The sequence below is a fragment of the Amaranthus tricolor genome, chromosome 13 (assembly GCF_026212465.1).
Source record: "Amaranthus tricolor cultivar Red isolate AtriRed21 chromosome 13, ASM2621246v1, whole genome shotgun sequence".
In the NCBI taxonomy this organism is placed as follows: Eukaryota; Viridiplantae; Streptophyta; class Magnoliopsida; order Caryophyllales; family Amaranthaceae; genus Amaranthus; species Amaranthus tricolor.
The window spans coordinates 650355-671368 of record NC_080059.1 but is presented as its reverse complement, the minus strand read 5'-3'; the positions used below and the strand labels follow the sequence as shown (position 1 = coordinate 671368).

At 31.6% G+C, this 21014-nt stretch overlaps 2 protein-coding genes across 2 annotated transcripts; one reads left to right on the top strand and one right to left on the bottom strand.

Annotated features, from left to right (window-relative positions):
* Positions 1-3647: 3647 nt before the first annotated feature.
* On the top strand, positions 3648-7907 carry LOC130797463 (AP-1 complex subunit mu-2-like). The gene is made up of 11 exons (XM_057660050.1): positions 3648-3781; positions 4858-5004; positions 5194-5256; positions 5487-5663; positions 5752-5855; positions 6144-6251; positions 6461-6557; positions 6701-6798; positions 7016-7157; positions 7246-7368; positions 7464-7907. Exons 1-11 carry the CDS (start codon positions 3653-3655, stop codon positions 7560-7562), a joined length of 1287 nt encoding a protein of 428 aa, XP_057516033.1. The 5' UTR covers positions 3648-3652; the 3' UTR covers positions 7563-7907.
* A 296-nt stretch (positions 7908-8203) lies between these two features.
* On the bottom strand, positions 8204-19598 carry LOC130797462 (tryptophan aminotransferase-related protein 2). Its single transcript, XM_057660049.1, has 5 exons — positions 18684-19598; positions 12374-12677; positions 9794-10074; positions 8833-9128; positions 8204-8737 (listed from the first exon to the last, which is right to left on the bottom strand). Exons 1-5 carry the CDS (start codon positions 18983-18985, stop codon positions 8553-8555), a joined length of 1368 nt encoding a protein of 455 aa, XP_057516032.1. The 5' UTR covers positions 18986-19598; the 3' UTR covers positions 8204-8552.
* Positions 19599-21014: the final 1416 nt, after the last annotated feature.

Here is a 21014-nt window from a genome sequence, read left to right as displayed (position 1 = left end):
TTACTACTTTTGTTTTATTTTTTTTATTATACTCTCATTCTTTCAAATTAGTTGCTACATGAATCGTCATAAATTAGTTGTTACCCCTTTATCAATTCGCCTCTAATTAAATTAAATCTCACACTAAATATATTTAGTATACCTTTCTCTGTAATTATTAAACAAAAAATAGCAAATTTACCATTGAGATCTGATCCATAATATTATTATGAAAGAATTGACATAACTACTATTTTCTCAGTTGCTATATTTCACTTTTTTATGAAATTCGATGCTTTATTGTGTTCATATATATCTTGAATTAAAAATAAAAAAAATTATAAAAACTAACATTATAAAAGCTTGTAATTAGACGATTCAATTAAATCTCACTTAAGTATATTTTTCCTTACACGTTAGCCCCCACAAAATATAAAATAGGGTTGGATAATAAATAGTATAAGAATCTATCATGTAGCAACTATTTCAGAACAGATTACATATTGCTAGTATTAAAATAATTTGATTAAGATTTTATGAACCAACTACCAGTCTATAATCTTTGCCAAGAAAGTATATGTAGTACTTTAAGCATTTAGTTGTAGCCGACTTATAGATATCCTTTGATATGGGAATATATATGATCACGATTTTGTAGTATTATGATATCACAATCATCTAAATTAAATTAATATAATGTTTTTATAAAATGGTATTATGGTTATAGCTTGTACTATATATACGCCTTTATGACTTTATCCCTTTGACTCTACTTAATATTTCGTATTACTTTTGAAAACCCCGCAGAAAGGTGAGTTAGTGAACCGAATATGCATGAAAAAATACACAAAGTATAAGACTCTTTTTGAGTCAACTCAATCAAGAATATTTTCATGCATGCATTAACATATTAACTAAAAAAATTTTTGTAAGAGACGCTCTTACCGTGAGACATACCTTATACATGGATTAGATAATCCAATAATAGAAACTTTCAGGTTTTAGGCTTCTTATTTTGAAGTCGTCTTACCTTGAGAAAAATGTATAAATAAGATGAAAAAATATGTTAAATATACAAATAAAAAATAAAAAAATATTTGCATCATAGCCAAAAAAAATATAACTGCTAAATTTAATGAGATTAACTAAAAAGAAAAATAGAACTAATTTATTATGACCAACCGACTATATCATCCTTCGAAAAATATTGGTACCACTTTAAAATATCATTATTTAATTTTTGAAAAAGTGATGTGATATATTTATGAACCTATTGAATTATAACTAAGTCAAAACTTCAATTTTAATTAAAAATGGAAATAACATTGATAAACAAAGTAGTTTTATTCAATTAAAAGCATTTATATATATATTTTTCAATCCAAATAATGCATAAACTAAAATAAATTAGAAATACTCATTTGCCCCCCTTTGTGTTTGCTACCAACGAGATGATCGTCATTAGTATTTAGAGGAGTTTGGTTAATGGAAGAATGAGATAAAAAAAAAAATTAATTGTGTAGATTAGAGTATTCAATGAGAAAAAAAATATACGAATGAGATTTAAACAAAATGATAGAAATCATTTTTATTGATAAAATGTGACAAATTAATTTCAACAAATAGTAATACAAAATTGTAGCAAACCCATTAATGTATTACTCTCATGGTCCCAACTTCCAATAAAATTGCTTTCATTAAGTTTGTTGACCTACTTTTGCATCAAGGAAGGTCTAAGTTGGGTCCAATCAGAATCGAACCCAATTCATTAATAATTATTAGACTCGTATTCAGACCCGAACCTTTGAAATCCGAAAGTTTAAGACTCCTACTCAAACCAAGATCCATCGGTTTTAACGATTTTATAATCTTAAATTGATCTTGATTATTTTATTCAAATTCAAACCCTTTCACATTTTAAAGTTTTTGCATTACATATATATAAAGTATATGAATGTATAATTAGAGAGAAATATTTTTTTAAAAAAAGATTTTGTATTATCTATACTTCGAAAGATCTTTTAATCTAATTTGAGCATTAGGCCATTTTGATTATATACCATATAATATGGGCCTTCCTTAAATACTAACTTTGACATTGCTCGGTGCTCCAGCTAATTTGCAAACGTTAAACATTAAAAATCAAATTTACAGCATAGCACTTTTATATCACTAATTATTATAATTTAAATAAATTTAATTAATACAAATATTGAGAAAATCTAACCAACTCATCCACTTATTTTAATTGTAAATAAATAATGGTTGAATTTACTCTTCTATGAATACATAGTTTTATCAGATGCTATCTCTTTATAAGATGGCATCATAATAAACTTATATTCTCATAATTTGTATTAATTAGGTTAGAAAAGCATCATAACACGTATAAAATTAATTAAGATGTATCACACATGAATTTTGTAAGAATTAATTTAAGAATCATGCACCTATTGTTAGCCCTACATTCAGTAGTTGTAGCTAGCCCTAATTAAGCTTTCTAGAACAAATTTGTGTCATATATTAACATTAAGAATCATACACCTAAAATTATCTCTAGAGTCAATTGTAGTTACACTTAGTTAAACTTCTAGTGACGCTAATCAAATTGATTAAAATTAAAGCTATGTCATACTTTAAGATTTTTAGTTGAGGCGGGACGGAAGCAGCATGGCTAAACGACTAATCCTTCACCACTCGCTAGAGCATTAACGGAAGGCACGGTGACTCTTTTACCACTTGACGGGTTCGATTCCATCACGGACCTTTGATTATCTGGTTTGATAACCCACATTTCATTCAAACTAGGTTATAGAAACGTTACTCATTCAAACTAATTTTAATTTCAGTGATTTGATCCAAAAATTAATTAATTTTAAAAAATTATTTGTTGGTTTAGCGGTTAAATAGTTATTTTACCTCCTTATAACAAGAGTTTAATTTTCATATTTTATATAAAAATGTTAAATCAATGAGAAGAAGATCTCTAATAGCTTATAAAGCGTGCACACCATTTTCAATTTATCGATGTGGGATAACTCATCCCAACAAAAATGATTAGTTTTTCTTTCCTCTCCTTTGTAAGCTTGTACGAAATTCACTAGCCTTACCCGATTAAAAAATTAAATTAAAATATAATTAAAAGGATATTTTACTTAATTGGCCAAATTGATTTCAATCCATCCGATTATCTAACCAATCTAAACCAAATACTGGAGGTGTTTATTTAGGTTATCGGGTTGATTTCGAATTAAGTGTTTTGGGTCGGAAATCAGGTTTTGGATCCATATTATTTTTTACGCAATTGTAAATTATTCTTAAAGTCGAATCAAATCGAATTCGGTTATAAAATCGGTAAATTTCAGATCATTGGATCTATTTTGAACACCTCTACCGTAAATTTTATATCATCCATCTTAGTTAATTATTCCTCCTAAAATTATATTTTAAAAAAAGAGAATGCACGTTATTCCGATACATACAGGAACGTGGGAGAGCATATTTGCACCGTAATTTTCTGAATTCTTGACTTTTTGGTCATCTTACTTTAATTACACGAACAGATAAATTTGTAATCAATGAATTTAAACGAAATTAAAGTATGATAAAAATTAAAATACAAGAATGATTTGATGAAGTTATATGATTATAATTTGTAAGAGAATAGAAAGAAATGTCAGGTGCGGCATCAGCATTGTACCTATTGGATGTCAAGGGAAGAATACTGATTTGCCGCGATTTTCGAGGCGATATTTCGTCTCTTGAAGCTGAACGTTTCTTCACCAATCTCATACGAAAACAGGTTTCGATTTCATTTTCATTTTTGCATCTTCTTTTATTATCACGTTGAATTTGTTTTGGTTCAGGTAGTTAATTGGGATAAAGACTTTTTGTTGTTTTTTTGTTTTGAATGACTCTTATTCTATCAATTTTAATTTCGTGCAAGATGATGCATGGTTGCATCAATTGACAATTAGAACAAAACATGTTCAATTGATGATATTGTAGACTTTCATCTTACTTGTATTTTTTATTTTATTTTTTTCAATTTATTTAGTCGAACTTGTATAATTGTATAGTTGGGATTCAGACTTTGATATTATTATTCATGTTGTTTTGTTCATGAATGATTTTTATATCAAAGTCTAAATCCCATCAATAAATTATTGTGTTTCTTATTTATATTGTAAAATTGTATGGTATTTAGTCGAAATTGTATATTTGTACGTACATATAATAAAGTGTACTTTTAATTTTTTATGATATTATCATGGTTGATGTTATATAATTACTCATGCTAGATTTTGTATGTTGTATATCTAATATTTTTTATTTATGTAAAGTTATATAAAATATTTACATTTAATTAGACTTAATCGAAAATAAACTTTGTATTATTACAAGGCTTAAAGTGTAGCCAACATCGTTAATTGCAACTTTAGATTGGGTAATAATGTGATGTAAACAGCAGTGGAACTCTATTTAAAGTAAGCAAGCAAAGACACATACATTCCACTACTTAATTGTCATTAATTGGCTCGGACATACACTTAGGTGGAGTTTGTAGGTCATATGTAAGCAGTTTTAAGCAATAACAAGTAGATTGTTTAAGATTGATCCTCGAAAACAAATCTTATTTATAGCTTTACATGAATAAGAACTGCACCTGATTTGATGAGTCTTTTTAGTATAGTTCATTATAATTTGAAACCAACAACAATAATATCATTTCCATTACTTCAATATGATTAAGTGGCTTTCACCTGACCTTAGTTAGTGATAACAACAATAATTTTGTAGCAAATTCAAATGAAAATATGAGTGTATCAAAACAATATTGGCAATTTTTTTGACATATTTTTCTTTTTTCTCGAAAAGGAGTATTCAATGTCACAAGGGCCAGTTATACATGAAAAAGGAGTAACATACATGTTTGTGCAGCACAACAACCTTTATTTGATGGCAGCTTCTCGTCAGAATTGCAATGCTGCTAGTCTTCTTCTTTTCCTACACCGTTTAGTTCAGGTTAACTCATTGTACCCCAATATCAGTTCTTTACATGACTTTCCAAAATGTGTCTGTAGCACCTTCCTGTCTTATATTTCTACAGACGTTTAATACCAAATATCATCCGTAATTTCACATAAAGAAGAACTGCACGTCATAATGGTCTAATCTCCTAGTTTAGTAATCATTGGTTTTTTCTTTAAGCAGGTTTTCAAATATTATTTTGAGGAACTGCAAGAGGAATCACTTAGGGACAATTTTGTTGTTGTGGTAGGTACTAAATACTAATAGTGTACTTCATAATCATATTACCACATTCTGTTACCACAGTGTCTACAGGAGGCTTCCATCTAGGTGGGGTCTAGAGGGTTTGAATATATGCGATCTTACCTTGTTAGTGATGATAAGGAGATTGTTTTCAGTTGACTCTGTGTAGCATACTAGTATTTGCGGATAAGAAGTGCACATGATTTAACGAGTCATTTTCTGCCTTTCAATAGTATGAGCTTCTTGATGAAATGATGGACTTTGGTTACCCTCAATACACTGAAGCAGTTATCCTAAGTGAGTTTATAAAAACAAATGCTTATAAGATGGAAGTTGTGCAGAGGCCACCCATGGCTGTAACAAATGCTGTTTCTTGGCGCAGTGAAGGGATTAAATACAATAGAAATGAGGTGATTTTACACACTTTTTCACATATTTTGTTGATTAAATCATAATTTTCTGATTTTTTTACATATAATCTTTGTTAATATCTGTCAGGTCTTTTTGGATGTTATAGAAAGTGTAAACATACTTGTTAACAGCAATGGGCAGTTAATCCGTTCAGATGTTATTGGGGCTTTGAAGATGAGAGCATGCTTAAGGTATAAACAATCGTTATTTATGCGAAGACATAGATAGATTGAATATAACGTCTCTGTTATTATGAGGAAATTTTTGTGCATCCAAACCTCCAAATTTTAACTAGGACGACTCGAGATTACAATTATGGTGGGGTCACATTGGCTGCGGTATATGTAGAGATTGACTGTTGAGTACTACTGTCTTTTGTTTTGTATTATCGTGTAGAACTGATTTGTTCATTCGAAGAGATTTGTTCTGCTTAACAATTTTGTTCTTGTCACTGATAGATTACACTTCTATATTGGCAGTGGTATGCCTGAATGTAAACTCGGGTTAAACGACAGACTAGTATTGGAGGCTCAAGGTGAAACGACAAGGGGAAAAGCCATCGATATCGAGGACATCAAATTTCATCAGTAAGTTTTCGTGACTTGCTTTTTTTTTTTTTTTTTTTTAATTTCACGTGGTATCAGAGCCAGCACAGCGGAATATAAGAGGTTCAAATCTCATTCAATCATATCAAATGGAGTATTTAGTGTCAGTTATGAGGCAATCTTTAGCTTAAGTTTTTGTTGGATTGATCTATTAACGAACTGTTCTTTAAAGTTTGTTCTATGCCTTTCAGGTGTGTTCGTTTGGCTCGATTCGAGAATGACAGAACAATATCCTTCATTCCCCCTGATGGGCCTTTCGACTTAATGACATACAGACTAAGCACTCAGGTTTGCTTCTTGGGGTATTCTTGGTTCTGCTTAATGGCTCTGCACAAAACATTGGCAATGTTATATGTCTGTTTTTGATCATTGTCTGAACTCTGAACTGATATAAGCATAAAATTCTACGACTAAGTTTTATCGAAAAACAGGTGAAGCCACTCATTTGGATTGAAGCTCAGGTAGAAAGGTATTCCAGTAGTCGTGTTGAGATCATGATCAAAGCGAGGAGCCAGTTTAAGGACCGAAGGTACCTTTCTGGAGACTTGATAATGCTAATCCTATGTTAAACTGATCTATATAAGGTAGCATCAACTGATGTAGTCATGGACCTGTTTTTTAGACTTCACCCGCCATTAAGCGGCTAACGTCAAGCCAGGGTTTGAGAGGGTTCGTTGTATACAATCTTATTTGTTGCTTTTGATTAACGATTAGGCTTCTCATTGTGTACCCCCTACTATCATCAGCTATGCCAACAATGTTGAGATCAATGTGCCTGTTACACCCGATGCTACGAATCCTAAAATCCGGACATCAATGGGATCAGCAACTTATAGACCTGAGAATGATTCAATTGTTTGGAAAATCAGATCTTTCCCTGGAAACAAGGTATATATGATTGTTTTCCAATTGTCTACTTTTGACACCAGCATTGATTGTAGTCTTACGATTTCTTTACTACTCTCGACTTCCTTAGGAGTACCTCTTGAGAGCGGAATTCACACTTCCGAGTGTAAGTTCTGAAGACACGGTTCCTGAGCGAAAGGTGCCAGTACGTGTCAAGTTTGAGATACCTTATTTCACCATCTCGGGAATTCAGGTTCTTGTATTATCTTCCTTTGTTCGTTGCTCCTATTTACAAGTACGATTTCGAGTTTATTGAGAATAATGAGTCTATATTTGATGTTCTTTTAGGTGAGGTACTTAAAGGTTATTGAGAAAAGCGGATATCAAGCTATGCCATGGGTAAGATACATAACTGCAGCCGGAGAATACGATATACGATTGTTTTAAGTACTTATGTAAACTTGTGAATAGAAATATGGCCATCAATGAACAACAATTGCAAGTTCTATTGGAAGGATGTCTATATTTCAAGAGCTAAAACGAATACGGTATCAAAAAAAATTTTAGTAGATGATACTGCGACAGCAAAGAAAAATTGTTTCGTAACTTGTATACAGTGGGGGAGGTTTTGTGTGGTGAAATGTATCTCTTAGAAAACAACATATTTGTATTAATTCCATGATATTGAGGAATCATGTATGCGCGAATGAACAACAATTTTTTAATTTTTTTCCTTATTATATTTTGGAGAATAAAAAAATATGCACATGAGCTAGTGAGCTTACATACAAAGCATTTAATTGTTATTTGACATATTGAATAACTCGGGTTAGATGAATGACACTAGATCATAGTGTCGAAAACTCAACATAGCCGCATCGGCATATATGAAACATAGAGGTTTTTTAAACTATTAAACTGATGTATTGATAAGGTGTCATATAATTAAGTTGGTCCAAAGCATAAATCGGTAGTTAGTCGTATGACAAACTCATCGCCCAGTTGCCCCATATTACAATCACCGTTAGCACAACTGGCTGAAAATAAATTTTTTGAACCATGCACAAGATGCAACACACGTGATCTTAGGACAAAACTTGAGTAAAGCAATATATATATGATTCTTGTACTTGATTCCACTGTTTGTTGCAGTTACAAGGCTTAACCTCAACACTCGATCTAACACCAATCTGCAACCTTCATTTAAACCTCTAGGAATACTATTCCGTCCCTTTGAATTCGCTCCCTTTGTCTGTGAAAACTTTTTGGGTCAAATGAGGCGTACACAAAGGGACGAGGGAGTATAACACAACTAGAATCTACATGAGTTTCAAGGACTAAAATCTAAAATAATGATACATGTTAGAAAACCATCCTGGAAGATCATTTTATGCTAATATACAGCCCCTTAAATATCTTCTACCCTTATCATCCGATTTACGAACGCATTGCCAATAACCTTTTAATAAAAAGATCGTAATTTGAGTCTCGATCTAGCATGCTTATCCTTACATATTTAGGGCTCATACCGAAATGCACCCCACTTCTTGTCAACACATTGTGACTTCGGAGGAAGCCTTCGCAGTCTTCAATATGCTCTTCACATTTTAACCAGGCAAAAGCTGAACACCGAAAAAAAAAATAAAAGGCGATGATCAGAAAGTGGCACGAGTTTTCAACAGCAAGGGTCAGAAAATCTTTCACAGAGGATAAGTACCTGGTTGCGTACTAAACGTCTGATTCGTGTACTTGCAGAAAGCAGTAGGAAACTCGGGGGTACTAAACATCCCGGTTTCTTCCACTGCTTTCCTCAATTGTTTCCATCTACGCGCTATATGGTTATAACTGATTTCGAAAAAGTTCCCAGTGTCACTGTTATGCTCACAGCTATCCGAAACAGCCTGCAAAATTTTAGCTGCTCGAAGCTGTGAATCCTTTGAGACTCCGATGCTGTTTAGTTCTATGAACTTGGTCATTCTTTTAGCTACTTCTTCGTCCTTAACAAGAGCCCAACTGCATCATAGCAACGAAGATACATGATCAAGGTGTGTTCGGTAAAGTAGCAGTTAAGATAACGTTAGCAATATTGATACATGTTTTCTAAACGTTACTACATGTAGTGTTTTTGAAAACCAAAAGTGACGTTTTATGATTGTGTACATTTTTCTCTAACAAGTTATACTGCTATCACAGCTAAAAGATACTTGGAGCTAACCCAGCTACCACGCGCCAAACAGACCTCAAAAATTTTTAGATAGTGTTTAGCAGTATTGATATGTGTTTTTCAAACGTTACAAAGTGCTTGTGGCTCAATGGATATAACATCTGCATGTTGAGCAGAAGGTTTGGGGTTCGACTCCTATTGGGCGCAGGTATCAGCTGGAGGGTTTCTTTGACTGCATGCATCCTCTTTACTCCCTCCTTGAGAGGAACAGGTATAGCTTGTCCGTATCTTTTAGGAAAAAAAACCCACCCGGAACCTGCCTTGTGCGGAATATTGGAATTGTCCTTCACTTTACTTTACAACTAGTAACTTTTTTTAAAACCAAAAGTGACCTTTTAAGATTGTGTCTAGAACTATCACAGCTAATAGCTACCACGCGCCAAACAGACCTCAAAAATGTTACCAAAACAAGTCAAAATGAACTGCAAGAGGCTAAATATACAAAAGCTCTTACCCAATACGCATTCCAGCATGACCAGTGCTTTTTGAGACAGTGAACAACATAATGTCATGATCAGCTGGGGAGGTAATCGGAGTATACTGTGGCCAGTAGTAAGCAAAATCGTGAATCAACATTCCTCCACTTCGGTTGACAATAGGGTGTCTTGTAAACCCATCGGGGTTATTAGGGGAAGTGATCAGCTCGATATAAGGTTCGTCTTTGTCGAAATTGGATACATCACCAACCCATTTGTAGAGCCCGGACTTCATATACTCAACGACTTGGCGATAAAACTGTAAGACGACAGAAAATGTCAATATAACGTTCCATTACTCCAATGTCATCAAGTGGCTCCCATCCAGGCGTGGTTTAGAGGTTCTGATGTACCATGAACTTCACATTTATAAAAAGTGTGCATATTTTAATGAGCTAAATCTTTTACCCCTTCAAAATAAGGAATCACAATAAAGCAAATTCAAAGAGACACTACAATAATAAGGCTATCAACAATTTATTCAGTAACACGTACAAGGCAAACTCATTAGAAATTAGCCAACAGAAAAAAAGTTTCCAACATAGATCAATTTATCCGGGTTTTCAAACCACATTTGAAGGATCATCTGAGACCATAGTGGAAAAAAAAGGTTTCGGTCACGGTTGCAAAACGGATACACAGTCAATGCGACATGCATTTCGGTCGCTATAAACTCAAAAACCTTTATAATACGGTCACGATATGGTGATGTGGCCTTACTTTTGCACTATGAATTAGACTTAAAAAGTTCAAATTCAACAATACAAGTAAAGCAACTTTACAAAGCGTAAAACTCATAAAGTTCAAGTGAAGGTGTTGCATTCATGAGCACGTTCAAATATGACAAGAAAAAACAACAATAATATGTCATGATGTGTCTCCGGCTTAGGCAAGATTTAATAACATGAAAAAGGGAGCACCAAAATAAAAGGGCCATAATTATGAGATCTCAAGCCTATGAAACAGAGTAAACATATGTAAAGAAAGAGACATTTACTAATCAATGTTATCATGTAATGCATAATTTCATCATTAGTGTGGCAAATACAAAACGTTTTCAACTAAGATCATCATTATGTTACATTGCACCAAGAATTGCTTAGGATTAGGAATTAGGTTAGCTTTTTGCTCCCTTGTTGACCTTTGATACTCGAAATTTTCACTTTACCATAAATCACTGCGTCGGATCCTTGACACTCGGACATGAATACGATTTTTGGACACTTATTTTGGACCAAATAATTCAGTCAAGTTGGACACTCAAATATGTCTGATAAGAATACTCGAGTATGGGTAAACGAGTTGTTGACTTGTTTGATCTCGGAAAAGAAACCGTAATTCTTTGTTGCAAATCGCGTCACATTGTGGAATTTTCCCAATTTTACCTAAAAAACCCCATGTCACACACCATTCACATTTCCATTTCAAAGTAAGGCTATGTTTGTTTGAAGCCAATTTTAGACCTTTAAAGTACGAGGAAAAACGAGTTTTTCACGCCAATGTAAATTATTTTTTCCCACAAAACTAAAAAAAATTCAATTTTCCTCCCCACCCAAAATAAGTTTTTCATCAAACGAAACAAAAGAAAATATTCTTCAATAGTCTTCTCCAAGAAAAATGTTTTTCATCAAAAGTGGAGCCCAGCATATAATTTCTCACCAAGCCAACCAATGTTATTAAATGGCTACTCTTACAATAGGCTTATTCTATTCATTCTACAAATAAGGATCACAACATCACATGATATGCCATTATAATCTCAAACAACAGTAACTTAGAATAATACTTTCACCCCTTCACAAGTGAATGATACAGTTTCTTATACTGTTAAGAGTAACACATCACATGACTGATGTCAGTCAAGAATTGTTATTAAAATTTTGCCAACATATAACAGCCATACGTTGGCTTTGTTCTGAACATGGATAGTTCTGAGTATGCGTAAGATATTAGACTGCTTTCAAAATTAATTGGCCTCAAATGTTAGTTCGCATATCTTCAAACCTTCCAAATTGGGGGTGATCTAGGATTGGTCCTGCCTATGCCATAGCCTAGATCATTTGCTTAAAAACCTATTACTTAAGGTAAATGAACAATGGCACGATTACTAGTAGCCTAGATTCACCCCTATGTCGAACTATCCTATACAATCGATGAGTGTTACTTAAAGTAATGAACAATGAATAGTGGCACCCCATTTGGTTTAACACACATACAGAGATAAGTGTTCGGCCCACCCTATATTAGTATTTTAGATTTTCCCTTATGCCCAAATGTCCTACAGTATCCAAATATCGAGGTAAAAGATCACCGACATAATAACTTAAGGTAAATGAAGAGTCACAGTAATATAACACCTAAGTGAGAGCCACACATTAACAATGGGCAATATCATATTTAGAATAATAAAATTATGTAGATTGTAGACCAACAAAACATGGAGAGGATAAAGTGGAACTATAAGTGGGGTTGACCACAATTAGAAGCTTCTAAATAAACAGCTAAGAAATCGTAATTAATGATTTAATTAGAAGATTAACACAAATGAGTTGACTTACAGAGTAGTAGGGTGTAGCAGAAACCACACTAATTGGTTGTGTCCCTCCTGGTGAAGTAAGAGCGTACAATGCAGCTTGGAACAACTGTGTTGAACCTGTTCCAACCACAATATATCTGTTTTCTGTCACTGCATTTCTCACAATTTTATGCAATCGAATAACTTCCTTTGCAAATTCCGGTTCCAGAAACCAACACAAATTTTTAACATCCGAAAAATAACTCATTGATTGCCATCCTGGGATTAAAACTGTGGTTTTATCCCCTGCTTGCTGCCAATAACTCTCGTACATTGTTGGATCACCACTGTTAATCAATCACACACACAAAAAAAAAAAAAAGGAAATGAGATTCATCCATGCAGAGAGCAGAGCAAAAATTGACAGATTCTTTAAAGGCACTATGCAATTTTAAAAATTGTTATATTTTTTTAACAATTTTGTATCTTTAACACTTAACATATACTACCTAATTTAATTGGAGGCTTGTGTGGTCGAACATATTGAACATGCTCGGAACCTCCCCTGCATCCATGTAAGACTGTAATGGTTGAAAAGATTAAAAAAAAATTTCATTATCTCAATGTTATTTGGTGGGTCCCAGTTAGGGATCAGACCCGGATGTTTGCAGCATTGTCCTAGTTAGTAATAATAAAGAGGTTATTTTCGATTGAAGCTTAATAGCAAACATCTTCTCCAACTTCTCGTGAACTAAAAGTGCATATGATTTGTTGATGTATATTAATATCTTTCGTTATAATTTATCTTATATTACGTGAAAAAAAATCATGAAGGCAATTTGAATAACATGGGATAATATTTGCACGCCACTTTTAATGACACCATGTTCTTTGATTAAGTACCAATAAATTCAAAGTAATGAAGATTAAAATATTGTTCAGAGTACAGCAGACCAATATGTCAGTCATTCAAGAGCTTTGTTTTTTCAGAAACACTATCATTATCCTTTGAAATATTGCCAATAACCATATCTTATATACTCTATCACACTCTCTCACACAAGAATCCTTGGGTTAAACGTCTGGATGTAATTTATGTCCTCTTCATACATGATGCTAAATATTCCACTTGAATTGAGAGGTGGATGAGATTGGAACTTATAATTTCTCGTCAAGTTGGATTCAGATACCATGTCAATAAATCAACTCAACCAAATGCCTAAGTTTATGGTTAAAACTGCAGCATATGTTATATACTGTATCAATAAGCATACAACCTATAACCTAAAGCAAACATGTGGCAAACAATGGAAAACTTGAACCTCTACATGTGGTACTAAAGAGGATTGATTAGTGGTAATGTTCAATGTTCACAATTATATCTTCTCAATGTGGCTACTACTACCTAAAGAATCCTAAGAACAAAGAAACTATTTAGTTGTGGCATTAACACAATTATGTTCCTCCACCCTTTTTGTGACACACACCAAACCATAAGGTACAAGTAACAACTCAATTTAACTTTTGACACATTCAACATGAAAATTTTAACCTTCTCACTAAATTATTTTTTTCCTTATTAATATAAAACTACAGATAATATTTGTAATCACAAATCAAATGAACTCTGTTACTTGAAGCTAGGAGTCTAACTGGGCATGCTAAAAAATCCAAATATTAACATCACAAAAAGGATTTGAGTAGTTTTGTTACATGGGTAGTAAGATTGGCCACATAAATCATTTATAATTTCACTAATTTCAAGGGTGGGTCGTTCTAACCTTCACCAAAATATAGCTCCGCCATTGCCTAAATAGAAGCCAAATGATATTGAGATAATATCAAATTATAAATAGAAAAACTTGTAACGTTTGTAGATACTACCAATTGAAAGATTATAATTCAAAAGTCCAAGTGCAAAAGCTCCTAGAAGAAAAAAGCACAAACATACCACCAATTTGTATTTAAAAGATACCATTATATTATAGTGATTATATTCTATGCATGGAGGGGTATGGACGGCTTTAAGTAGGTGGACCAAAGCATTCCATCAATTCAATGATTGAATATATGCAAGATTAAAAGTATGGCCACATGTTCATTTTATAAAATAAAAACTCACAAGTGAAAATTGGGAGCCATATGAATAGTAGTACTATCAAAAGTGACTGGAATCCAATTAAAATGATGTTTAGTACTAAAAATGTGACTTTCCATTTGCTAACTCTTTGTAATGCATAAATGAATCAAACAAAAATATCCCAACCACCACAACGTTGCTAAAAGCAAATCAAGCTATCAAAACATTGAGATATTGTCCTCTATCATTGGATATCTTAGAGAGGATCCTAAACTTTTTCTTTATGTTTTGTTTTTTTTACGAGAAATTCACCCATTCTGTTTTGTATAATTCTCAGACTATACAAAAAAACTCACATTTTATATAATCAACCAAGTCTAAAAAGAAACAAAAAAGTCACTTAAAATTTTGTTTTCTTACGAGAAATCCAGTCATTCAGTGAGTGATAAATCTCGAATCATAAAAAAAAATTCACACTTTATATAATCGATCGAGTCTAAAAAGAAACAAAAGAACTACTAGAACTCGCATTATAAATGATATTCAAACCACATGTATCAAAAAAAAAAAAAATCATGCACCCCATTTGCAAAAAGGACTTGAGCTCACATGAACAAGGGTGGGGGAGATCTTTTAAAGTGGTGGTTCACAAACTTAAGGCGGCGTACTTTAGTATTTAGATCGTCCCATGAGTAAAGGGACAATAAATAGAGTGCAAGGTGTAAAGTCCTAGAAAGGTAAGTACATGCATGCATATGTGCTTAACAACTTACTAATATTATTATTATGAAGGGAAACAAAATTTTACCTTTTAAGTATTAAGATTCATTCTCCTTCTTGAACTTTTTAAAACAAAAGTTAAACCAGCTAATTTATTTTAAGCTATATATATTCCCTCCTCAACACTAACAATATACTACAATCTTAATTTTAACAATATCGAATTAACTATTTTATACTTCTTTTTCTTGACTTCTTTATTTCACTAATTCGGTAAAAAATTGCAATACATTAAATAGTTTAAATAACATTTTACTATTCGAATTTATTAAAGGTTATGGTTTGGTAGAAAACGTTTTTTTAGATAATATATTGAGAAATAGTTGAAGAAAACGAGTTTTATTAAAGGTTATGGTTATGGTTATGGTAGGAAACTAGAGAAAATAATTTTCCGATGAAATGTTTCCCATAAACCAAACGCCCCAAATTAAAAACAAAAGGATTACGTTTGATTATTAATAGGAACATCATCTATAACTACATATAGAAAATAAAATACACATAACTAAACAAGTTATTAATTAACATTAGTTAACATTGTTTTTATTTTAGTTTAATTAATAGTTTTTACGCCTCAAAATTTCAAAAATAAAATAAAATAAATTAAATAGGGCCTTAAAAATTATAGTGAATTCTTGCTCCACCTTTGACGATAAATATAATATGTTTGTTAAATTCTCTACAATGTTGTTTTTAGTTTAAATGAGAAAATTGTAAACTCTTTGAATCTGCTATATTGCGCAAATTTAAATTAAAGCTTTTTGATCTACACAATAAACTAAAAGAACATTCAAGTTTAGAGTCAATACTAGTAGTTTAACTAAATAATACTCGCGCTTATTCATCCAATGTATCCTATTTAACTTTTCACCATTTTTTAGGTGGTTAAATGGAACCATATGTAAAAGAGAAAAGTATAGTGTTTTTAAATTTTAATAGGGGTAAAATGAAATTAGTAAGTCTAAAGGTGTGAAAATGTGAAATTTAATAAAAGTAAACTGATAAAGTGAACATTCTAAAAATAAAAATGAGACATTTAAAATAACTTAACGCAAAATAAAAATAAGACACTTAAGGTGAATACGAGAAATTACTCCGATATTATGAAATGGAGTTTTGATAGGTTTGAGGTCCGGTGCTGGGATATACACATCATGGGCCACCACTGGGAACCCCAATGAATCAAGCATTAAACCAAATATAGAAAGAGAAAGAAGAGATAGAAAGAGGAAGAGGAAGAGGAAGCTGAAACAAGCACCATGGGGATGGGGAATCTCATTCTGAACCTCAAAGAATGGACTTGTCTTTGTCCATACAGGCATGCTACCACCAAAAAGGCTTTGGTTTTACGTAATTCCAACATCATGCCTATGCTTGGAATTTGGAATCACACATATATCCTTCCCAGATTCCCACTCCTATTTGTTACTACCAATACCTTGTTTCATTGAAAGGCACTTTTCACCATGACTCAGGGAGAAACTAATAGTACTACCCCTTCCAATACTCTCTACATCTCTATCAGATTGGTACTACATTATTAACTATTAACATAAGTATTAAGAAATTAATAAAAATTACTAAATTATGTGAAAATACTACTTAAAATAGAAATGATACAAAGTTAAAAGGATAGACTAAAATAGAAAGTGTAACAATCTGTTAGGAATATAGTGAGTGTTACCAACAATTAGACATTATCAATGTGAAGTTGTTGATATTATTTGTTATCAACGGTTAGTCGGAAACAATTTCTTTGTTATTACTACAAAATAAGATTTTGTATATTCAACCCATTAAACTCAACTCTAGTGAGGTAATTCTAAGACCTTATATATTTCCTATACCGATTAGAGCTTCATGAACTTTTTCATTACTTAATAGAATGTTACTTAACTCTCTTCCAAGATAAGACTTCTATTTTTATGAATTTCTAGACAAATTGATGCAAGTAGTAATAATAAAAAATAAAATAATCACACATATATATGATGCAAGTGAAAAGGCATAGTTTCCACACCTAAAAGAACATTCAAAACCAATTGCTATAATCACATAATACTAGTATCTTACATTATACTTCTATTATCCAATCCCATACATATATATCTAAAGAATAATTCAATTTGACATGCTCTCATGTCATTTTATACCTCAACATAAACTCTGAATTTATGATAGGTGAGTGTTCATATCTCAAATCCAAATGGGACTAGATTGAGAGCATTTATCACTTGTGACCTTAATCAATTGCTAGCTAGCTAAGATATACTCTTTGGCACCTTTTTCTACACATTTGACTTTATAACTCCCTAACAAAAGGTCAACTATTAATAAAAAATCGTGTAAATTGACACGGAGAATACTTAATCCTAACTGCTAATAATAGATTAAAATAGCCACCTAAATAAGAAACTTATACTTAGTACTTCTATCGGCTCTCTAAGTGTATGATTTATCGGAAAAAAAACTCCCATAAACCTGTTGTTTGAATAAACTCAAAAGGACAAAGTAAAAAAAATGAAACCTCAATAAGAAAACTCTAGATAGACAACTCAACCACTCAAGAAAAAGATGATCAACATTTTTCCCTATAAGTATTAAGCAATTAGGGGAACTTTTTTGCAAGAGTGACTTGCACAAATTAGTTGATATCAAACTGTCCAAATCAAAATTAAGCACCTTAAGTCTAATGACTTTTGACCAAAAAGACACTATGAGTCATAAGAGAAGACCAAAACCAACTCTACCAAGTAAAGAAAAAGGCAATTCCATCAATAAAAAAATCATGCACTCATCAATTAAGTACCTTATCTCTAAGAACATTCATTTATAGTAGCAATACAAGCTTTGGTACTTGAGCTGCCTTATCAAATATCAATGAATGAACTAAGGGCAACCAAGAAAAGAATTTATTTTTTTGATTTTCCAAAGTAACTTCGTTGGCTTTCGAAAATGGTAATTATACATAATTAAAAATATAAAAAACTAATATTTATAAATTAAGATAAATAGAACAAGATTTCATTAAATCACCTTCATTATTGCATGGATGATCACAATTATGTTGAAACCTTCACAAGAGGTTTCTTATTGACATCACAAGTTTTTTGTCACTAATCCAATGTTGATACACTAGATTACACTAATCAAGTTCCTTAAATTGAAATTCTTTGTCTAGTCTAGTGACTAGTCCCATGGTTTGGCATTATTAAATTGCAAAAAAACCCTTCTATGTTACTAATTTCAATATTCATCTACAATTACATAGAAACCTCACCATGCAAAATCCTAACAAAATATAAAGGGATTTGTTATACCTTCCTATCATAGCAGTATCTAAAAAGTTGTCACTTTAATTTGCTTATATATAACATATTATTATCTATAGCAAATTTTTGTAAGTTTGATTTTAAATGATTTTTTTTTTCTAAATAATGCATTAAATTAAAAAATGGAAGAAAAAATAGTAATTATATCAAAAATGACTCACTGATCAAGATTAATAACTCTTCCATCATCATCAATATGATTGATATTGGTAGGAGAAGCAGATGAAGGATTGAAAAAATTGACAGCTTTTTCTGCAACTGCAACAGCCATTGAAGAAGAAGTAGTCAAAGACATTTGTTTATGTGCCTTTTTTTCCTCTGCACAGAATCCATGGAAGATCTGCTCTGTTGTAAAATTATCTAGTCTCTCATAATACATCAATTTTAACACTAACCATACATTTAAGGCTACTGACACCATTAATAAATGCCTTACGGACCATTTTTCTAAACCCTTACCCATTTTAAAGATTTAATTTTTCTGTCAAAAAATTTAAAAAGATGAAAATTTGATGATTTTAGAACTACCCAGATGATTAAATTAACTTATTTTAGATTTCTGAGCAATACCCAGGTGATGAAATCACAATTTCTTTAGACCCATATCAAATTTTTGAGTAAAATATGTTTATTTATTAAAGAAAATCGGTTTCTATAGGTTAAAAGAGAAAAATTAAAACAAGATAGTAACTTTTTTACGGAAGAAATGGAAGGAAATAAATGGGGTGTTTGGTACTAAAATAGATTACAATGGCGGAAAATGGAAGGAAACAAAACAGAGAGACAAGTAATATGTGATGTTAATGAAGAACATTGTTTGTTTATCGAAAAGAAAAAACAAGAATAAATAGAAGTAGAAAGAGATTTGTTATGATTAGTGTCACTATTTTTAATTTGGATCGAGGTATTTATGGGAGTATTTTTATTTTGTTAAGTAGTAAAACTTTAGACTTCAGATTGAAAGAGAGGTTTGAGACTTAATTAGAGGAACACGAATGCGGTTATGTAATATGAGCCCTTGGGCGGGGGAACTTAACCATGGAAATTGTATTATGTTGAATTGTTTTTGTTTTATTTGTTCTCTGCGTCAGTCGAATCGTGAATGCTATTTGTATTGTGCTTGGCTATTAATAATTAAAGTTTATTTATGAAAATTGTATTGTGTTTAGCCGCCTATATCGTACATATCGTTCCTCGTGCAAATCATAAAGTGCTGATTAAATCTACGAACAGTGTTGTGTTGTGCCTAGATGGCCTGCATGCTAGTCCGAACTATTTTCATAGTTTTTAGTATGGCTACAAATGATTTGAGTCGAGTTGAGTTTTGACGTATTTGTTTGATATATTTCTTTCACATTTGAATGAAATTTTATATCTCTTTTGAGTTCGATTCGTAAAGAATTTGATTATTTAAGCTTAATTTATGAGCTTAATCATATTAGAGTTGCAAGTGATCTAGTTTAATTTGATTTCACATAGAACTAGATCAAAATTGAAAATGCAAATTTCAATATGGATAAAATCACAAGTTAAATCAACTTGTTTGTGTCAATACTTGACAATCATTTGTGTAAACCCATATGCACTAAATCTGATTGGTCCAAATACTAAATAATTTTTAAATTGGTTCGAATTAAGTCTTAATCTAATTATTCTTATTCTAACAATTTTATGTTTTAAAGGTCTAATTAAACCTAAAATGAATTTACAGGTCGAATTTAAATCTAAGAAAACTCTAAATAAAATAGTTCTAATTTAAATCTAAAATTAGTCCTAGATCGTATTTAAGCAAATTTGAATCGCTTTTAAATCTAAGACGGGTGTGAATCTTTTTATTGGTTTTTAAATCTATTAGTCGTATGAGTTTCTGATTTGAATTGAACAAGTAGAAGTATATAATAGTGTGGATCAAGTTCATGCTAGACGTTTTGGTAAAAGTATAGAGTGGGACTTACTGTCAAGGAATCAACTCAACCGAAAGTTTAAGCTAATGGTTGAGGCCCCATGATATATATACTCTAACACTTACAACCCATTAAGATTTAAGAATACTTTAGTTAATTAATTATGGGATGGGATGGCTTTAAGCATAAGATTTTAGGTAAGTCAAAGCATTTGTTCTAACACATAGGAATTTAAGTTGCACAAAGACACAATGCCGCAACTACTCTCTAATCTTTTACTTGCGCACTTAATTTGTGGTCTGCTCCTTTTTTATATTTAAAAATAATTTTTTTATAAGGTAGGGGAAGAGTTTAGCCAAAAACTTATTTCAATTAGAACTAACATGAATTTCAATTATTTATTAACATTTAATTATATCGTTAAAAAAGACATCAGAAAATTTTATATATATATATATATATATATATATATATATATATATAAAAGTTGTTATCATTTTGCAAATTCTAAATTTAATACTAGTACTAGCCCATTTAGTTGCTTAGGATTGTTGTCACTAATCATTAATTAATATCCAATTGAAAGGT